Source organism: Canis lupus, chromosome 29, assembly GCF_048164855.1.
Source record: "Canis lupus baileyi chromosome 29, mCanLup2.hap1, whole genome shotgun sequence".
Lineage (NCBI taxonomy): Eukaryota > Metazoa > Chordata > Mammalia > Carnivora > Canidae > Canis > Canis lupus.
The window spans coordinates 8,984,434-9,005,755 of record NC_132866.1 but is presented as its reverse complement, the minus strand read 5'-3'; the positions used below and the strand labels follow the sequence as shown (position 1 = coordinate 9,005,755).

Here is a 21,322-nt window from a genome sequence, read left to right as displayed (position 1 = left end):
CTCCATCAGGCTGCTCTTAAGTAGACATGGCGCTCATGAGTTTTCACCTAGTCCTTCCACAGTTGCAGGAGAGAGCTGACCACAAGTTCAGAGACCAGGCCATGGGTGCCTTGAATTTCAGCTGTATGCAGCTTGGGCTGACAAGTTGAGTGGGAGAATGGAACCTGATGACCACTTATGTCTTCTTGAAGGGCCATCAGAGCAGGCTGGAACCTCTCCACAGCTCAGGGCTTACAAGATCCTCAGATTCATCAGCATCCAATGTATATATCCATAGTGGTGGGACAGAGCCCAGGGGATGGGAGTGATGGATGTGTTCTGGGTACAGGGCTACCTAGTTGGCTCCAGGTTGACCCTCGATGACCCTGACTCTTTCTTCCAGGCTTCATATGAGAATCCCCTCAGTTGTCCATGAGTGAAGATAGACAAGTGGCAAGGGTTTTCTAAGGGACAAAAAAACTCGCCAAGCGAGAGATGTGAAGGGACCTGATTGATGTAGGCAATGCTTTGTCACAGATAAGTTAGCAGAGCAGTCGACTTGCACAGCACACCCAGGAGGAAAGTGGCAGGATGCAGATGTGCAACTGTCATGACCCTGTGAAAAATGATCACAATGCCCCTTTTACTCTCAGCTAGCAGAACTCCCCAAACCCCACTGTCCCTGTCCTATGTACTCATTACTTGAGCCACGTTTGTTCTATTTCCATCCATTCTAATCCTATTTTAATTTTCTCTGCAGATTGGTGGTATACAACTACCTATGGTAAGCATCCTCAGTGCTGGCTTAAGCATCCAAATCACTCCATAGTCAACCAGACTGGATGAATTCAGATGTTGAGATTGGTGTCTGACCTCACCTCCCCATCCAGTGTGTGTGGGAGTTCCCTTTAGCCACAAGAGTTATTTTTCCAGCCTCCTACCAGTTTGGAGATACGTCAGCCATGAAGTTTTTCCTTGCAATTGACAAGAACCCAGTTCAGCTCCTCTAAAGCTAGCAGAGAGCTCAACTCAATGGCTCTCACATTTAAGATATTTAGATCAGATATACCTCCAGGAACACTGGGATACAGAAGTTTCTAATCCTTTGTCATCCTGCTTTGTGTTTCTCTGAAGATTGGTGGGATACAACTCCCTAGGGCAAGCATCCTGCACATCCTGAAAAGTATGCAAATTCTCCCAGTACTCAACTGGTTTCAGGGAAATTCTGAAATCCTGAGTTTGGCATCTGACCTCACCCCCTGGTCCTGTGGGAGGGAGGTCCTTTATTATCAGTCAACCTCCAGTTTGAAGATATATCAGTAAGTGATAGAGGAAACCAGCTTGGCTTCTCTTATCCTAGCGCAGAACTATTATATCAAAGTCCTCACATTTAAGATGTTTCGAGCAGGTGTACCTTCAGGAACTTCAAGTGTGGATGTTTCATGACTATCTGCCACCAGATTTTCTTCTCTCTCCTGTTTCTTATGTGGACGGGCTTCACCCTTGCTTTGCTTTCTGCATGTGAGAGGCAGTTGCCAACCCCAAGCCCCTGTGTCATAAGAGAAGGACTCTACTTGTGCCCTGATCACTGACTGGCATTTCCTGGAAAGAATCTAGGTAGCCTGTTTGTCAAAAACTGCTAGAACCTTGTTCCTGTGTCTGATGGGCTGGTCAGGATCCATATGCTCACCTTCATATTACCCTAGGTAATGGAGAGGAGTTGGCACTAGGCCCTACTGGAACCTCATGGAAAGACATTTTGACTGGTGTGTTTCATAGAAAGCATAGTTTGTCTGCCACAAAATCAGTGCAAAAGATTTGAGACAGGAAGAGAACACTGCCCTGTTGAGTTTGGCCCTCTCCCAAGTACTATCTGCTGAGTGCAGCCCTGGCTTCCACAGCCCCCACACAGAGCCCTACCTCTCAATTGCTGTCTCAGCCTATGTTGGCCTCTGCTCTTGAACTGGCCTCTGGTCCAGTCTCAGGGTCTGAGTTGACAGTGCAGTATGGGTGGAAGAACTGAGAGGGTTGGATAGTCCCTCGTGCCTGGTTGCTTGTCTGCCTGACAGTGATATTCAACCTGCTGGATCCTAAGTCCTCAGCCACATTGAGGCAGACAATGGCAGTAGGACATAGGATTAGGCTCCCACAGGACTGAGAGGCTATGGCAGGCCATGGCTCTGTCTACTCAGGACCACATGGAGGCTTGATCTCAGGACGGATAGATAGGATGATGTTCTCTGATCTTTGATTTTGTTGCAACACCCATGTGCTTTGTGTCTGACTTGTGTTTCTTTCTCATAGCTACTCCACCCGAATCAACCATCCAGCCAGGTAAGTCTGTGCCACCGTATTTGGAATGTTTCTTTTCTCCTTTCCCATCCATCCCTTTTCTCTCCATTTCGGGTGAATCATTGCTCCTTGAGGACCTTGTGGGCACATTTTGTGGTTCCCAGTCACTGAGCCTCTAACAGGCAGCTCTTACGTGGACACGGGATTCAAATGGCCCCATTTTCCCATCATCCATGAGTTATCATCTAATCCTTTCCCAGCATCCCAAGAGACTGTTGCCTACCAATTCAGAGAACTAGCCATGGGTGCCAAGAATTTCAATTGAAATGCTGTCTGGGGAGACAGCAGAGTGGGAGAAGGAGCCATAGGGAGCACTGATGTCTTCTTAGAGAGCCGTCAGAGCAGGCTGGATCCTTCCCAATGTTCAGCATTTGCATCACCCTCAGATTTATCACAATCCAATGTGTATATCCAAAGTGGTAGGGACAGAGCCCCAGGGATTTGAGACCACTATGAGAAGAAGGTGCTCTAGATACAGGGATATACAGCTGGCTCCATGTTACCCTGAATGCTCCTGACTCTTTCTTCCAAGATTCCTGTGAGGATCTCCTGCGTCATCTATGAGTCAAGATAGACAAGTGGCAAAGGTTTCTAAGGGACAAGGGACATGCCAGGCTGAGAGATGTGGAGGGATCTGGCTGATGTACACAAGGTCTTTGCATCAGAAAAGGTATCAGAGCAGGAGGCTTGCACAGCCCCTCCCCCTGCAGGTGGAAGGGGGCAGGATGCAGGTGTGCAAGTGTCATGATGCCTGCCAAAATCTCTCATGATTCCCCCTTTCCCCTCCAGCTAACAGAACTCACCAGAAGCCACTGTCCCTGTCCCACTGACTCATCACTTGAGCCAAGCTTGGTTCTATTTCCAACCTTTCTAACCCTGCTTTGTGTTTCTCTGCATATCGGTGGTATACAACTACCAATGGTCAGCATCCTCAGTGCCTGCCTAAGTATCCAGATTCACACCATAGTCAGCCCGACTGGATGAAACTCCAGATTGTTGAGTGTAGTGTCTGACCTCACCTCCCCATCCAGTGTGTGTGGGGGTTCCCTTTAGCCACAAGAGTTATTTTTCCAGCCTCCTACCAGTTTGGGGAGATGTCAGTCATGACGTTTTTGTTTGCATTTGACAAGAACCCAGTTCAGCTCCTTTAAAGCTAGCAGAGAGCTCAACTCAATGGCTCTCACATGTAAGATATTTAGATCAGATATACCTCCAGGAACACTGGGATACAGAAGTTTCTAATCCTTTGTCATCCTGCTTTGTGTTTCTCTGAAGATTGGTGGGCTACAACTCCCTAGGGCAAGCATCCTGCACATCCTGAAAAGTATGCAAATTCTCCCAGTACTCAACTGGTTTCAGGGAAATTCTGAAATCCTGAGTTTGGCATCTGACCTCACCCCCTGGTCCTGTGGGAGGGAGGTCCTTTATTATCAGTCAACCTCCAGTTTGGAGATATATCAGTAAGTGATAGAGGAAACCAGCTCGGCTTCTCTTATCCTAGCGCAGAACTATTATATCAAAGTCCTCACATTTAAGATGTTTCGAGCAGGTGTACCTTCAGGAACTTCAGGTGTGGATGTTTCATGACTATCTGCCGCCAGATTTTCTTCTCTCTCCTGTTTCTTACGTGGACGGGCTTCACCCTTGCTTTGCTTACTCCATGTGAGGGGCAGTTGCCACCCCAAGCCCCTGTGTCACCAGGAGAAAGGTCTTCACTAGTCCCTGGTCTCTGGCTGACATATCCTGGAATGAGTTTCAACAGTCTGTTTGGCAATACTTGCTTCACTAGAACCATGTCCCTGTGCTCTGTGGGCTGGTCATCTGGGTCCATATGCCCACCTTCATATTCCCCAGGGGAGAGGATGAGGAAGTGGCTCTAGGCCCTCCTTGAACCTCATGGAAAGAGGTTTTAGCTGGTTTGTTAAATAAAAGGAATGGTGTCAGGGCAAGAGATTTGAGACATGAAGAGGACACTCCCCTGTCAGAGCCTGACCCTCTCCCAAGGTCTCCCTGCTGTGTGCTGCCCAGGCTCCTAGAGTCCCCACCCAGAGCCTTGCCCCTCTGTGAGAATATCAGCCCACATTGGCCCTTGCTCAAGCTGACCTCTGTCCCAGCATGAGGGTCTGAGTTGCTAGAGCAGTATCTATGTGGGAAGTGAGAGGGCTGGATGGCCCCAAGACCTGGTGCTTGTATTCCTTTGGGATGGTAGGAGTCTCAGCTCATGCTAGTTACATCCTCCAGTGAGACTAGGATCATGGGACTCAGTGACCCAAGACTGGAGAAAAGTCAAAGAGTTATTGCTGTTCTGCCCTCTCATCATCTGTGCTTCTCCCTATGTAAGTGTTAGCATTGTACTGTGTGCTGTGGAGAGGCTTTTAGGCTACTGACGGAATGCTACAGCCCTCAACAACAACACGGTACCAGAGTTTCTCACCACATCTAATGGATATCTCATTCCCTGAACCGGTCACATCCCAATCTACTTTCCCTTGACCATCTGCTCTCTGCCTTGCCTCTCTCTTCTCTCTGGATTCGTCAGTTCTGGACATTTCCTGTGAATGGAAGCAGCTATCAGGTGGTCTTTTGTGACAGGCTTCTTTCAGGCCACAGACTTTCTCAAGGTCCACCATGAAGGGGCGTGCAGACATTGGCAACATGCATCTCCACCCATATATGAATCCCCTTCACCTGTTGCCAGACGTGTTTACTGTTTGATCTTTGGGTATTTTCAATAGTATTCCCAGCAACATATGTATCTATCTATCTATCTATCTATCTACCTAATTTATATATATATAAATTACCTATTTCTATTATTTGGGTTATATCTAGGAGTGGGAATGCGGTTGATATGATGATTTTCTGTTTACATTTTGTGGATGCCCAGAAGTGTTTAGGGTAGCAGATGGACCAAATTCGGTTTCCCCCTGGAGCTTCTGAGGGTTCCGCTTTCTCCACATCCTCGCCAACACTTCTTCATTCTCTTTTATTGTAGTCATCTAGTGGGCGGGAGGTGCTCTTTCACTGTGGTTAGGACTTGCATCTCCTGCAGGCTAGTGATGGTGGGGGTATGTTCATGAGCTTGCTGCACGTGTCCTTCTTCTTCAAAGAGCAGAGCCCTCACGTTTTAGACACCTGAAGGTCTGAGGACCAGGTATGGTCAGTGCGCGGGGCCAGCCCTTTGGGTAGTGAAGGCAGGGTCCAAGGGAGACTGAGGAATCATGCTGTGTCATCTAGTACTGAATGTGGCAAGTGACCTTCCTGCAAGGAGGCCTAATGCTACTACGTTTTGTTTCTTTTCTGCCACCCAGAGGCCACCACAGCTCTAAGTATGCACAGCTCCAATTCAGTGACAGTTACTACTACCCATTGTCACGATTATCAAGGAATGTTTAAGATTCAGTACAAGCCTGGGGCTGGAGAGAACAAGAGCAAATGATCATCGGAAAAAGATCCTTCAGCCCAAGCTTTGGGTCCAGGAGGAGCGTCCCTGATATAGGACAGTGGGGTGAAGGTAGACCTTCCGAACACTACGATGTAGGACAGCATCGTGGCTGCTGGTGGCTGCTGTGTTGGATCCCTGGGCCTGAAGCAAGTGTTCAGGGTGGTCCAGTGGTCCGATGTGAGGAAGCGGGCTTCTACTTTCCCCTTGTATATGGGGTTCAGGATTGAAATCCTGACGTTGTGGACAACCATCAGTGAACATGTGTTAGTCCACTGACATTCAAGGATAGCATCAAACGGGCCCTTGAGTTGGAATGAGGTTGAAGGCGTTTAGGAGAGTCCTGTTGCTGGGGAACATTAATTGAACCCACAGCATGCACCCCCTGAAGGGAATGGTCCAGTACTGAGAGTGCAGGAGTTCTTCCTTCAAGGACACAGAGAAAGACTGTTTTCCTGTCTTCTGCCAGGGACCGAATCGGGTTTGGCCCTGAGGCTGGTGAACGGAGGTGACCGGTGTCAGGGCCGCGTAGAGGTCCTGTACGGAGGCTCGTGGGGCACCGTGTGTGATGACGACTGGGACACCAGTGATGCCAACGTGGTCTGCAGGCAGCTGGGCTGTGGCTGGGCCACCTCGGCCCCAGGTTATGCCCGCTTTGGTCAGGGCTCAGGCCCGATTGTGCTGGACAATGTGCGCTGCTCTGGGCACGAGTCCTACCTGTGGAGCTGCCCCCACAATGGCTGGAACTCACACAACTGTGGACACTCAGAAGATGCAGGTGTCATCTGCTCAGGTGAACCTCGAAAATCCCAGGTCCCCATTCTTAGTGATCTTTCCATCTGATAATTATACGGGTGCCCCCATGACTCTCTCCCGGATGTGCTGTGCCTTGCCAGCTTTCCTGGGGACAACTGGTTCCCTGTAATGGAACATTAGGGGCAACTCCCTCCCGTGTGGACCTGTATTGCTTTGGAGCCTCAATGGCACAGGAGGTGAAGAAGACCATCCGTCATGCAGTGGGCAGTGGCTATGTGCCCTTTCTGTCAGTAAGACCATCTGCTCAGTCTACATCCTATTTCCCAGGGCGTTACTCCTCAAGGCACAGGTTTTGGGAATTTGGTTGTAAACTGAACTACCTTCACTCCATGGTTTGTTATTCTGGGTCCTCCTTAAAGCCAATTCAGAGAACAGGATGGCAGTTTCAATTGCCAGTTCTGAGGGCAGTGAAGAGCACTTGGGAAGTGGGGAAGGTGCAGGAAACGGCAGCTCACTAGAACATGGAATGACAAAGAAATACATAGGACTATGGGGACCAAGTTGACCTTCTACAGTAATCCTAAAAAAGCCTGTAAACACTGGGAGCATGGCACCTGACTGGTGGAATGGGGGTCTCAATAGGCTAACTGCCCAGATTCACTCTTGCTGTTCCCACTTGCTAATAGCAAAATGGCTTTGGTGGCCTGTCCTGACCTGGCAGTGACATTCCACCTCCTGAATGTCAGCATTCAGGCCCACCATGGCAGGCAAGGGGAGTGGGACATAGGGTGGGGCTCCCACAGGACTGAGAGATGATGGCAGGCCATGGCTCTGTGTATTCAGGAGCTCATGGAGGCTAGATCTCAGTAGCTAGGGGATGAATTTCCTTGACCACTGATCCAGTTGGAACAGACGTGTGCTTTGTTTCTGACTCCTGTTTCCTTCTTTTTCACAGATGCTGTCTCTCAATCCACACCCCAGCCAGGTGAGTCTTTGGTGACCCTACTTGGAATGTCCGTTTTGCCTATCCCATCCATCCCTCTTCTTCCCATTTGGGAGGAAGCTACTGCTCTTTTGAGAACTTATGGGCATATTTTGTGTCCCACCCAGTCACTGAGTCTCCATCAGGCTGCTCTTAAGTAGACATGGCGCTCATGAGTTTTCACCTAGTCCTTCCACAGTTGCAGGAGAGAGCTGACCACAAGTTCAGAGACCAGGCCATGGGTGCCTTGAATTTCAGCTGTATGCAGCTTGGGCTGACAAGTTGAGTGGGAGAATGGAAACTGATGACCACTTATGTCTTCTTGAAGGGCCATCAGAGCAGGCTGGAACCTCTCCACAGCTCAGGGCTTACAAGATCCTCAGATTCATCAGCATCCAATGTATATATCCATAGTGGTGGGACAGAGCCCAGGGGATGGGAGTGATGGATGTGTTCTGGGTACAGGGCTACCTAGTTGGCTCCAGGTTGACCCTCGATGACCCTGACTCTTTCTTCCAGGCTTCATATGAGAATCCCCTCAGTTGTCCATGAGTGAAGATAGACAAGTGGCAAGGGTTTTCTAAGGGACAAAAAAACTCGCCAAGCGAGAGATGTGAAGGGACCTGATTGATGTAGGCAATGCTTTGTCACAGATAAGTTAGCAGAGCAGTCGACTTGCACAGCACACCCAGGAGGAAAGTGGCAGGATGCAGATGTGCAACTGTCATGACCCTGTGAAAAATGATCACAATGCCCCTTTTACTCTCAGCTAGCAGAACTCCCCAAACCCCACTGTCCCTGTCCTATGTACTCATTACTTGAGCCACGTTTGTTCTATTTCCATCCATTCTAATCCTATTTTAATTTTCTCTGCAGATTGGTGGTATACAACTACCAATGGTAAGCATCCTCAGTGCTGGCTTAAGCATCCAAATCACTCCATAGTCAACCAGACTGGATGAATTCAGATGTTGAGATTGGTGTCTGACCTCACCTCCCCATCCAGTGTGTGTGGGAGTTCCCTTTAGCCACAAGAGTTATTTTTCCAGCCTCCTACCAGTTTGGAGATACGTCAGCCATGAAGTTTTTCCTTGCAATTGACAAGAACCCAGTTCAGCTCCTCTAAAGCTAGCAGAGAGCTCAACTCAATGGCTCTCACATTTAAGATATTTAGATCAGATATACCTCCAGGAACACTGGGATACAGAAGTTTCTAATCCTTTGTCATCCTGCTTTGTGTTTCTCTGAAGATTGGTGGGATACATCTCCCTAGGGCAAGCATCCTGCAGATCCTGAAAAGTATGCAAATTCTCCCAGTACTCAACTGGTTTCAGGGAAATTCTGAAATCCTGAGTTTGGCATCTGACCTCACCCCCTGGTCCTGTGGGAGGGAGGTCCTTTATTATCAGTCAACCTCCAGTTTGAAGATATATCAGTAAGTGATAGAGGAAACCAGCTTGGCTTCTCTTATCCTAGCGCAGAACTATTATATCAAAGTCCTCACATTTAAGATGTTTAGAGCAGGTGTACCTTCAGGAACTTCAAGTGTGGATGTTTCATGACTATCTGCCACCAGATTTTCTTCTCTCTCCTGTTTCTTATGTGGACGGGCTTCACCCTTGCTTTGCTTTCTGCATGTGAGAGGCAGTTGCCAACCCCAAGCCCCTGTGTCATAAGAGAAGGACTCTACTTGTGCCCTGATCACTGACTGGCATTTCCTGGAAAGAATCTAGGTAGCCTGTTTGTCAAAAACTGCTAGAACCTTGTTCCTGTGTCTGATGGGCTGGTCAGGATCCATATGCTCACCTTCATATTACCCTAGGTAATGGAGAGGAGTTGGCACTAGGCCCTACTGGAACCTCATGGAAAGACATTTTGACTGGTGTGTTTCATAGAAAGCATAGTTTGTCTGCCACAAAATCAGTGCAAAAGATTTGAGACATGAAGAGAACACTGCCCTGTTGAGTTTGGCCCTCTCCCAAGTACTATCTGCTGAGTGCAGCCCTGGCTTCCACAGCCCCCACACAGAGCCCTACCTCTCAATTGCTGTCTCAGCCTATGTTGGCCTCTGCTCTTGAACTGGCCTCTGGTCCAGTCTCAGGGTCTGAGTTGACAGTGCAGTATGGGTGGAAGAACTGAGAGGGTTGGATAGTCCCTCGTGCCTGGTTGCTTGTCTGCCTGACAGTGATATTCAACCTGCTGGATCCTAAGTCCTCAGCCACATTGAGGCAGACAATGGCAGTAGGACATAGGATTAGGCTCCCACAGGACTGAGAGGCTATGGCAGGCCATGGCTCTGTCTACTCAGGACCACATGGAGGCTTGATCTCAGGACGGATAGATAGGATGATGTTCTCTGATCTTTGATTTTGTTGCAACACCCATGTGCTTTGTGTCTGACTTGTGTTTCTTTCTCATAGCTACTCCACCCGAATCAACCATCCAGCCAGGTAAGTCTGTGCCACCGTATTTGGAATGTTTCTTTTCTCCTTTCCCATCCATCCCTTTTCTCTCCATTTCGGGTGAATCATTGCTCCTTGAGGACCTTGTGGGCACATTTTGTGGTTCCCAGTCACTGAGCCTCTAACAGGCAGCTCTTACGTGGACACGGGATTCAAATGGCCCCATTTTCCCATCATCCATGAGTTATCATCTAATCCTTTCCCAGCATCCCAAGAGACTGTTGCCTACCAATTCAGAGAACTAGCCATGGGTGCCAAGAATTTCAATTGAAATGCTGTCTGGGGAGACAGCAGAGTGGGAGAAGGAGCCATAGGGAGCACTGATGTCTTCTTAGAGAGCCGTCAGAGCAGGCTGGATCCTTCCCAATGTTCAGCATTTGCATCACCCTCAGATTTATCACAATCCAATGTGTATATCCAAAGTGGTAGGGACAGAGCCCCAGGGATTTGAGACCACTATGAGAAGAAGGTGCTCTAGATACAGGGATATACAGCTGGCTCCATGTTGACCCTGAATGCTCCTGACTCTTTCTTCCAAGATTCCTGTGAGGATCTCCTGCGTCATCTATGAGTCAAGATAGACAAGTGGCAAAGGTTTCTAAGGGACAAGGGACATGCCAGGCTGAGAGATGTGGAGGGATCTGGCTGATGTACACAAGGTCTTTGCATCAGAAAAGGTATCAGAGCAGGAGGCTTGCACAGCCCCTCCCCCTGCAGGTGGAAGGGGGCAGGATGCAGGTGTGCAAGTGTCATGATGCCTGCCAAAATCTCTCATGATTCCCCCTTTCCCCTCCAGCTAACAGAACTCACCAGAAGCCACTGTCCCTGTCCCACTGACTCATCACTTGAGCCAAGCTTGGTTCTATTTCCAACCTTTCTAACCCTGCTTTGTGTTTCTCTGCATATCGGTGGTATACAACTACCAATGGTCAGCATCCTCAGTGCCTGCCTAAGTATCCAGATTCACACCATAGTCAGCCCGACTGGATGAAACTCCAGATTGTTGAGTGTAGTGTCTGACCTCACCTCCCCATCCAGTGTGTGTGGGGGTTCCCTTTAGCCACAAGAGTTATTTTTCCAGCCTCCTACCAGTTTGGGGAGATGTCAGTCATGACGTTTTTGTTTGCATTTCACAAGAACCCAGTTCAGCTCCTTTAAAGCTAGCAGAGAGCTCAACTCAATGGCTCTCACATGTAAGATATTTAGATCAGATATACCTCCAGGAACACTGGGATACAGAAGTTTCTAATCCTTTGTCATCCTGCTTTGTGTTTCTCTGAAGATTGGTGGGCTACAACTCCCTAGGGCAAGCATCCTGCACATCCTGAAAAGTATGCAAATTCTCCCAGTACTCAACTGGTTTCAGGGAAATTCTGAAATCCTGAGTTTGGCATCTGACCTCACCCCCTGGTCCTGTGGGAGGGAGGTCCTTTATCCAAACGTGATTATTATCAGTCAACCACCAGTTTGGAGATATATCAGTAAGTGATAGAGGAAACCAGCTTGGCTTCTCTTATCCTAGCACAGAACTATTATATCAAAGTCCTCACATTTAAGATGTTTAGAGCAGGTGTACCTTCAGGAACTTCAGGTGTGGATGTTTCATGACTATCTGCCGCCAGATTTTCTTCTCTCTCCTGTTTCTTATGTGGACGGGCTTCACCCTTGCTTTGCTTACTCCATGTGAGGGGCAGTTGCCACCCCAAGCCCCTGTGTCACCAGGAGAAAGGTCTTCACTAGTCCCTGGTCTCTGGCTGACATATCCTGGAATGAGTTTCAACAGTCTGTTTGGCAATACCTGCTTCACTAGAACCACGTCCCTGTGCTCTGTGGGCTGGTCATCTGGGTCCATATGCCCACCTTCATATTCCCCAGGGGAGAGGATGAGGAAATGGCTCTAGGCCCTCCTTGAACCTCATGGAAAGAGGTTTTAACTGGTTTGTTTAATAAAAGGAATGGTGTCAGGGCAAGAGATTTGAGACATGAAGAGGACACTCCCCTGTCAGAGACTGACCCTCTCCCAAGGTCTCCCTGCTGTGTGCTGCCCAGGCTCCTAGAGTCCCCACCCAGAGCCTTGCCCCTCTGTGAGAAAATCAGCCCACATTGGCCCTTGCTCAAGCTGACCTCTGTCCCAGCATGAGGGTCTGAGTTGCTAGAGCAGTATCTATGTGGGAAGTGAGAGGGCTGGATGGCCCCAAGACCTGGTGCTTGTATTCCTTTGGGATGGTAGGAGTCTCAGCTCATGCTAGTTACATCCTCCAGTGAGACTAGGATCATGGGACTCAGTGACCCAAGACTGGAGAAAAGTCAGAGTTATTGCTTTTCTGCCCTCTCATCATCTGTGCTTCTCCCTATGTAAGTGTTAGCATTGTACTGTGTGCTGTGGAGAGGCTTTTAGGCTACTGACGGAATGCTACAGCCCTCAACAACAACACGGTACCAGAGTTTCTCACCACATCTAATGGATATCTCATTCCCTGAACCGGTCACATCCCAATCTACTTTCCCTTGACCATCTGCTCTCTGCCTTGCCTCTCTCTTCTCTCTGGATTCGTCAGTTCTGGACATTTCCTGTGAATGGAAGCAGCTATCAGGTGGTCTTTTGTGACAGGCTTCTTTCAGGCCACAGACTTTCTCAAGGTCCACCATGAAGGGGTTGTAGACATTGGCAACATGCGTCTCCACCCATATATGAATCCCCTTCACCTGTTGCCAGACGTGTTTACTGTTTGATCTTTGGGTATTTTCAATAGTATTCCCAGCAACATATGTATCTATCTATCTATCTATCTATCTACCTAATTTATATATATATAAATTACCTATTTCTATTATTTGGGTTATATCTAGGAGTGGGAATGCGGTTGATATGATGATTTTCTGTTTACATTTTGTGGATGCCCAGAAGTGTTTAGGGTAGCAGATGGACCAAATTCGGTTTCCCCCTGGAGCTTCTGAGGGTTCCGCTTTCTCCACATCCTCGCCAACACTTCTTCATTCTCTTTTATTGTAGTCATCTAGTGGGCGGGAGGTGCTCTTTCACTGTGGTTAGGACTTGCATCTCCTGCAGGCTAGTGATGGTGGGGGTATGTTCATGAGCTTGCTGCACGTGTCCTTCTTCTTCAAAGAGCAGAGCCCTCACGTTTTAGACACCTGAAGGTCTGAGGACCAGGTATGGTCAGTGCGCGGGGCCAGCCCTTTGGGTAGTGAAGGCAGGGTCCAAGGGAGACTGAGGAATCATGCTGTGTCATCTAGTACTGAATGTGGCAAGTGACCTTCCTGCAAGGAGGCCTAATGCTACTACGTTTTGTTTCTTTTCTGCCACCCAGAGGCCACCACAGCTCTAAGTATGCACAGCTCCAATTCAGTGACAGTTACTACTACCCATTGTCACGATTATCAAGGAATGTTTAAGATTCAGTACAAGCCTGGGGCTGGAGAGAACAAGAGCAAATGATCATCGGAAAAAGATCCTTCAGCCCAAGCTTTGGGTCCAGGAGGAGCGTCCCTGATATAGGACAGTGGGGTGAAGGTAGACCTTCCGAACACTACGATGTAGGACAGCATCGTGGCTGCTGGTGGCTGCTGTGTTGGATCCCTGGGCCTGAAGCAAGTGTTCAGGGTGGTCCAGTGGTCCGATGTGAGGAAGCGGGCTTCTACTTTCCCCTTGTATATGGGGTTCAGGATTGAAATCCTGACGTTGTGGACAACCATCAGTGAACATGTGTTAGTCCACTGACATTCAAGGATAGCATCAAACGGGCCCTTGAGTTGGAATGAGGTTGAAGGCGTTTAGGAGAGTCCTGTTGCTGGGGAACATTAATTGAACCCACAGCATGCACCCCCTGAAGGGAATGGTCCAGTACTGAGAGTGCAGGAGTTCTTCCTTCAAGGACACAGAGAAAGACTGTTTTCCTGTCTTCTGCCAGGGACCGAATCGGGTTTGGCCCTGAGGCTGGTGAACGGAGGTGACCGGTGTCAGGGCCGCGTAGAGGTCCTGTACGGAGGCTCGTGGGGCACCGTGTGTGATGACGACTGGGACACCAGTGATGCCAACGTGGTCTGCAGGCAGCTGGGCTGTGGCTGGGCCACCTCGGCCCCAGGTTATGCCCGCTTTGGTCAGGGCTCAGGCCCGATTGTGCTGGACAATGTGCGCTGCTCTGGGCACGAGTCCTACCTGTGGAGCTGCCCCCACAATGGCTGGAACTCACACAACTGTGGACACTCAGAAGATGCAGGTGTCATCTGCTCAGGTGAACCTCGAAAATCCCAGGTCCCCATTCTTAGTGATCTTTCCATCTGATAATTATACGGGTGCCCCCATGACTCTCTCCCGGATGTGCTGCGCCTTGCCAGCTTTCCTGGGGACAACTGGTTCCCTGTAATGGAACATTAGGGGCAACTCCCTCCCGTGTGGACCTGTATTGCTTTGGAGCCTCAATGGCACAGGAGGTGAAGAAGACCATCCGTCATGCAGTGGGCAGTGGCTATGTGCCCTTTCTGTCAGTAAGACCATCTGCTCAGTCTACATCCTATTTCCAAGGGCGTTACTCCTCAAGGCACAGGTTTTGGGAATTTGGTTGTAAACTGAACTACCTTCACTCCATGGTTTGTTATTCTGGGTCCTCCTTAAAGCCAATTCAGAGAACAGGATGGCAGTTTCAATTGCCAGTTCTGAGGGCAGTGAAGAGCACTTGGGAAGTGGGGAAGGTGCAGGAAACGGCAGCTCACTAGAACATGGAATGACAAAGAAATACATAGGACTATGGGGACCAAGTTGACCTTCTACAGTAATCCTAAAAAAGCCTGTAAACACTGGGAGCATGGCACCTGACTGGTGGAATGGGGGTCTCAATAGGCTAACTGCCCAGATTCATTCTTGCTGTTCCCACTTGCTAATAGCAAAATGGCTTTGGTGGCCTGTCCTGACCTGGCAGTGACATTCCACCTCCTGAATGTCAGCATTCAGGCCCACCATGGCAGGCAAGGGGAGTGGGACATAGGGTGGGGCTCCCACAGGACTGAGAGATGATGGCAGGCCATGGCTCTGTGTATTCAGGAGCTCATGGAGGCTAGATCTCAGTAGGTAGGGGATGAATTTCCTTGACCACTGATCCAGTTGGAACAGAAGTGTGCTTTGTTTCTGACTCCTGTTTCCTTCTTTTTCACAGATGCTGTCTCTCAATCCACACCCCAGCCAGGTGAGTCTTTGGTGACCCTACTTGGAATGTCCGTTTTGCCTATCCCATCCATCACTCTTCTTCCCATTTGGGAGGAAGCTACTGCTCTTTTGAGAACTTATGGGCATATTTTGTGTCCCACCCAGTCACTGAGTCTCCATCAGGCTGCTCCTAAGTAGACATGGCGCTCATGAGTTTTCACCTAGTCCTTCCACAGTTGCAGGAGAGAGCTGACCACAAGTTCAGAGACCAGGCCATGGGTGCCTTGAATTTCAGCTGTATGCAGCTTGGGCTGACAAGTTGAGTGGGAGAATGGAACCTGATGACCACTTATGTCTTCTTGAAGGGCCATCAGAGCAGGCTGGAACCTCTCCACAGCTCAGGGCTTACAAGATCCTCAGATTCATCAGCATCCAATGTATATATCCATAGTGGTGGGACAGAGCCCAGGGGATGGGAGTGATGGATGTGTTCTGGGTACAGGGCTACCTAGTTGGCTCCAGGTTGACCCTCGATGACCCTGACTCTTTCTTCCAGGCTTCATATGAGAATCCCCTCAGTTGTCCATGAGTGAAGATAGACAAGTGGCAAGGGTTTTCTAAGGGACAAAAAAACTCGCCAAGCGAGAGATGTGAAGGGACCTGATTGATGTAGGCAATGCTTTGTCACAGATAAGTTAGCAGAGCAGTCGACTTGCACAGCACACCCAGGAGGAAAGTGGCAGGATGCAGATGTGCAACTGTCATGACCCTGTGAAAAATGATCACAATGCCCCTTTTACTCTCAGCTAGCAGAACTCCCCAAACCCCACTGTCCCTGTCCTATGTACTCATTACTTGAGCCACGTTTGTTCTATTTCCATCCATTCTAATCCTATTTTAATTTCCTCTGCAGATTGGTGGTATACAACTACCTATGGTAAGCATCCTCAGTGCTGGCTTAAGCATCCAAATCACTCCATAGTCAACCAGACTGGATGAATTCAGATGTTGAGATTGGTGTCTGACCTCACCTCCCCATCCAGTGTGTGTGGGGGTTCCCTTTAGCCACAAGAGTTATTTTTCCAGCCTCCTACCAGTTTGGAGATACGTCAGCCATGAAGTTTTTCCTTGCAATTGACAAGAACCCAGTTCAGCTCCTCTAAAGCTAGCAGAGAGCTCAACTCAATGGCTCTCACATGTAAGATATTTAGATCAGATATACCTCCAGGAACACTGGGATACAGAAGTTTCTAATCCTTTGTCATCCTGCTTTGTGTTTCTCTGAAGATTGGTGGGATACAACTCCCTAGGGCAAGCATCCTGCACATCCTGAAAAGTATGCAAATTCTCCCAGTACTCAACTGGTTTCAGGGAAATTCTGAAATCCTGAGTTTGGCATCTGACCTCACCCCCTGGTCCTGTGGGAGGGAGGTCCTTTATTATCAGTCAACCTCCAGTTTGGAGATATATCAGTAAGTGATAGAGGAAACCAGCTTGGCTTCTCTTATCCTAGCACAGAACTATTATATCAAAGTCCTCACATTTAAGATGTTTCGAGCAGGTGTACCTTCAGGAACTTCAGGTGTGGATGTTTCATGACTATCTGCCGCCAGATTTTCTTCTCTCTCCTGTTTCTTATGTGGACGGGCTTCACCCTTGCTTTGCTTTCTGCATGTGAGAGGCAGTTGCCAACCCCAAGCCCCTGTGTCATAAGAGAAGGACTCTACTTGTGCCCTGATCACTAACTGGCATTACCTGGAAAGAATCTAGGTAGCCTGTTTGTCAAAAACTGCTAGAACCTTGGTTCCTGTGTCTGATCGGCTGGTCAGGGTCCATATGCTCACCTTCATATTACCCTAGAAAATGGAGAGGAGTTGGCACTAGGCCCTACTGGAACCTCATGGAAAGACATTTTGACTGGTGTGTTTCATAGAAAGGATAGTTTGTCTACCACAAAATCAGTGCAAAAGATTTGAGACAGGAAGAGAACAGTGCCCTGTTGAGTTTGGCCCTCTCCCAAGTACTATCTGCTGAGTGCAGCCCTGGCTTCCACAGCCCCCACACAGAGCCCTACCTCTCAATTGCTGTCTCAGCCTATGTTGGCCTCTGTTCTTGAACTGGCCTCTGGTCCAGTGTCAGGGTCTGAGTTGACAGTGCAGTATGGGTGGAAGAACTGAGAGGGTTGGATAGTCCCTCGTGCCTGGTTGCTTGTCTGCCCGACAGTGATATTCAACCTGCTGGATCCTAAGTCCTCAGCCACATTGAGGCAGACAATGGCAGTAGGACATAGGATTAGGCTCCCACAGGACTGAGAGGCTATGGCAGGCCATGGCAGGCCATGGCTCTGTCTACTTAGGACCACATGGAGGCTTGATCTCAGGACGGATAGATAGGATGATGTTCTCTGATCTTTGATTCCGTTGCAACACCCATTTGCTTTGTGTCTGACTTGTGTTTCTTTCTCATAGCTACCCCACCCGAATCAACCATCCAGCCAGGTAAGTCTGTGCCACCGTATTTGGAATGTTTCTTTTCTCCTTTCCCATCCATCCCTTTTCTCTCCATTTCGGGTGAATCATTGCTCCTTGAGGACCTTGTGGGCACATTTTGTGGTTCCCAGTCACTGAGCCTCTAACAGGCAGCTCTTACGTGGACACGGGATTCAAATGGCCCCATTTTCCCATCATCCATGAGTTATCATCTAATCCTTTCCCAGCATCCCAAGAGACTGTTGCCTACCAATTCAGAGAACTAGCCATGGGTGCCAAGAATTTCAATTGAAATGCTGTCTGGGGAGACAGCAGAGTGGGAGAAGGAGCCATAGGGAGCACTGATGTCTTCTTAGAGAGCCGTCAGAGCAGGCTGGATCCTTCCCAATGTTCAGCATTTGCATCACCCTCAGATTTATCACAATCCAATGTGTATATCCAAAGTGGTAGGGACAGAGCCCCAGGGATTTGAGACCACTATGAGAAGAAGGTGCTCTAGATACAGGGATATACAGCTGGCTCCATGTTACCCTGAATGCTCCTGACTCTTTCTTCCAAGATTCCTGTGAGGATCTCCTGCGTCATCTATGAGTCAAGATAGACAAGTGGCAAAGGTTTCTAAGGGACAAGGGACATGCCAGGCTGAGAGATGTGGAGGGATCTGGCTGATGTACACAAGGTCTTTGCACCAGAAAAGGTATCAGAGCAGGAGGCTTGCACCGCCCCCCCCCCCCCCGCGGGTGGAAGGGGGCAGGATGCAGGTGTGCAAGTGTCATGATGCCTGCCAAAAACTCTCATGATTCCCCCTTTCCCCTCCAGCTAGCAGAACTCACCAGACGCCACTGTCCCTGTCCCACTGACTCATCACTTGAGCCAAGCTTGGTTCTATTTCCAACCATTCTAACCCTGCTTTGTGTTTCTCTGCATATCGGTGGTATACAACTACCAATGGTCAGCATCCTCAGTGCCTGCTTAAGTATCCAGATTCACACCATAGTCAGCCCGACTGGATGAAACTCCAGATTGTTGAGTGTAGTGTCTGACCTCACCTCCCCATCCAGTGTGTGGGGGGGTTCCCTTTAGCCACAAGAGTTATTTTTCCAGCCTCCTACCAGTTTGGAGATACGTCAGCCATGAAGTTTTTCCTTGCAATTGACAAGAACCCAGTTCAGCTCCTCTAAAGCTAGCAGAGAGCTCAACTCAATGGCTCTCACATGTAAGATATTTAGATCAGATATACCTCCAGGAACACTGGGATACAGAAGTTTCTAATCCTTTGTCATCCTGCTTTGTGTTTCTCTGAAGATTGGTGGGATACAACTCCCTAGGGCAAGTATCCTGCACATCCTGAAAAGTATGCAAATTCTCCCAGTACTCAACTGGTTTCAGGGAAATTCTGAAATCCTGAGTTTGGCATCTGACCTCACCCCCTGGTCCTGTGGGAGGGAGGTCCTTTATCCAAATGTGATTATTATCAGTCAACCACCAGTTTGGAGATATATCAGTAAGTGATAGAGGAAACCAGCTCGGCTTCTCTTATCCTAGCACAGAATTATTATATCAAAGTCACTCACATTTAAGATGTTTCGAGCAGGTGTACCTTCGATCAGGAACTTCAGGTGTGGATGTTTCATGAGTATCTGCCGCCAGATTTTCTTCTCTCTCCTGTTTCTTATATGGACGGGCTTCACCCTTGCTTTGCTTTCTGAATGTGAGAGGCAGTTGCCAGCCTTAAGCCCCTGTGTCATAGAAGGACTCTGCTTGTGCCCAGAGGGCTGGCTGACATTTCCTGTGAGGACTTTAGGTAGTCTGCTTGGCAATACCTGCTTCAATGGGACCATGTTCCTGTGTCTGATGGGCTGGTCAGGGTCCATATGCCCACCTTCGTATTCTGCCCGGGGAAATGGAGACGAGTTGGCTCTAGTTCCCACTTGAACCTCACGGAAAAGGTTTTGACTTGTGTGTTCCACAGAAAAGATATTTTGTCTACAACAAAATCAGTGCAAGAGAATTGAGACATGAAGAGAACACTGCCCTGTTGAGTTTGGCCCTCTCCCAAGTACTATCTGCTGAGTGCAGCCCTGGCTTCCACAGCCCCCACACAGAGCCCTCCCTCTCAATAGGTGTCTCAGCCTATGTTGGCCTCTGCTCTTGAACTGGCCTCTGGTCCAGTGTCAGGGTCTGAGTTGACAGTGCAGTATGGGTGGAAGAACTGAAAGGTCTGGATAGTCCCTCGTGCCTGGCTGCTTGTCTTCCTTGTAGACTGTAGGAATCTCAGCTCATGCTAAGTACACCCTCCAGTGAGACTGAGATCATGGATTCAGTGCCCCAGCACTAGAGAAAAGGCCAAAAATTAATGCTTTTCTGCCCTTTCAGGGTCTGTGATTACTCTAAATATAAAACGTACCAATTTACTAGGTAGTTGAGACTTCTTAGTTTAATGATTGCTACAAGCATCAGTTATTTAGTTCCAGAGTTTCTTATCGCCTTAATGAATATCCCATACCCTGAACTAGTCCAACCCGTACCTGTGTTCCCCCAGCTCTCACCTGGCTGCCTTCTTTGTCTAGATTTGCATTTTCTGAACATTTCCTGCGAATGGAGGTAGCCATCATGTTGCCTTTTGTGACTGGCTTCTTTCAGCCAGCCAGCAGACTTTTCTCAGAACTCACCACAAAGAAGTGTGTAAACTTTGGCAACATGTATCCCCACCCATATTATGATCCCATTCATCTGTTGATGGACAGATGAAGTGGAGTGTTTCCATCCCTGACTATCTTGAATCATCTTCCCGGACCTTTTGTGCACATGATTTTGTCAAACACCTATTTCCAACTCCTCTGAGTGAATATCTAGGAGTGAAATTGCGAGTCACATGATGATTATATATTTCCGTTTTGAGGAAACAAAGAAATGTTTAGCATAGCAGCTGTACCAATTCAGGTTTCCCTAGGTGGCATTGGAGAGCTCTGGTTTCTCCACATCCTCACCAACACTTCTTCTGTGTCTTTTATTTTAGCCATCTTGTAGGCAGGAGGTACTTTCTCACCATGTGTAGGATTTTTATCTCCTGCAAGGATACTTATGGTGGGGATGTGTTCACTTGGTCGATGCACGTGTCTCTCTTCTTTGTAGAGCAGAGTCCTCACTTTATAGACCCTTGAGGCCCTAGGACCAGACTACTGTCAGTGCCACTGTCTAGCTCATGGCAGAAAGAAGGCAGGATACATAGGAGACTGAGGAAACGTAATGTGTGGTCTCCTGCTTAACTTAGAAAATGCCCATTTTGCAAGGAGGCCTAATGCTACCATGTTTTGTTACTTTTCTGCCTCCAGAGTCCTAGGCAGCACTATGTATGCACAGCTAAGATGAGTGATAGTTACTCCTGCCCATCTTCTTGATAATCAGAGGATTGTTGAGATGCAGTACAAGCATGGGGCTTGAGAGAACAGGATCAAGTGGTCAGCAGAAAGGGAACCTTCAGAACAAGCCTTGGGCTCGGGAGAAGGGTCTGTGATCAGGACCGTTGGGTGAAAGTAGACTCTCTGAACACTAGGACCTAGGACTGCTCCTTCTTGGAGGCTGGATGGATCTTTGGGGCTGAAGCACACGTTCTGGGTGGTCTCAATGGTCCATGTCAGACTACCGGCTCCTCATATTCTCCCTTGCATTGTGGGACCAGCCTTAGGATTTCAAATC

General features: G+C 48.6%; 1 protein-coding gene across 1 annotated transcript in view; it reads left to right on the top strand.

Annotated features, from left to right (window-relative positions):
* DMBT1 (deleted in malignant brain tumors 1) overlaps positions 1-21,322 on the top strand; it is a 146,918-nt gene that overhangs the window by 79,516 nt on the left and 46,080 nt on the right. Inside the window, exons 42-51 of the mRNA XM_072804709.1 lie at positions 740-763; positions 2,284-2,313; positions 6,243-6,566; positions 7,485-7,514; positions 8,388-8,411; positions 9,932-9,961; positions 13,903-14,226; positions 15,145-15,174; positions 16,048-16,071; positions 17,603-17,632. Of these exons, the coding sequence (XP_072660810.1) occupies positions 740-763; positions 2,284-2,313; positions 6,243-6,566; positions 7,485-7,514; positions 8,388-8,411; positions 9,932-9,961; positions 13,903-14,226; positions 15,145-15,174; positions 16,048-16,071; positions 17,603-17,632 (870 nt within the window). The remainder of the gene's footprint in view (positions 1-739; positions 764-2,283; positions 2,314-6,242; positions 6,567-7,484; positions 7,515-8,387; positions 8,412-9,931; positions 9,962-13,902; positions 14,227-15,144; positions 15,175-16,047; positions 16,072-17,602; positions 17,633-21,322) is intronic.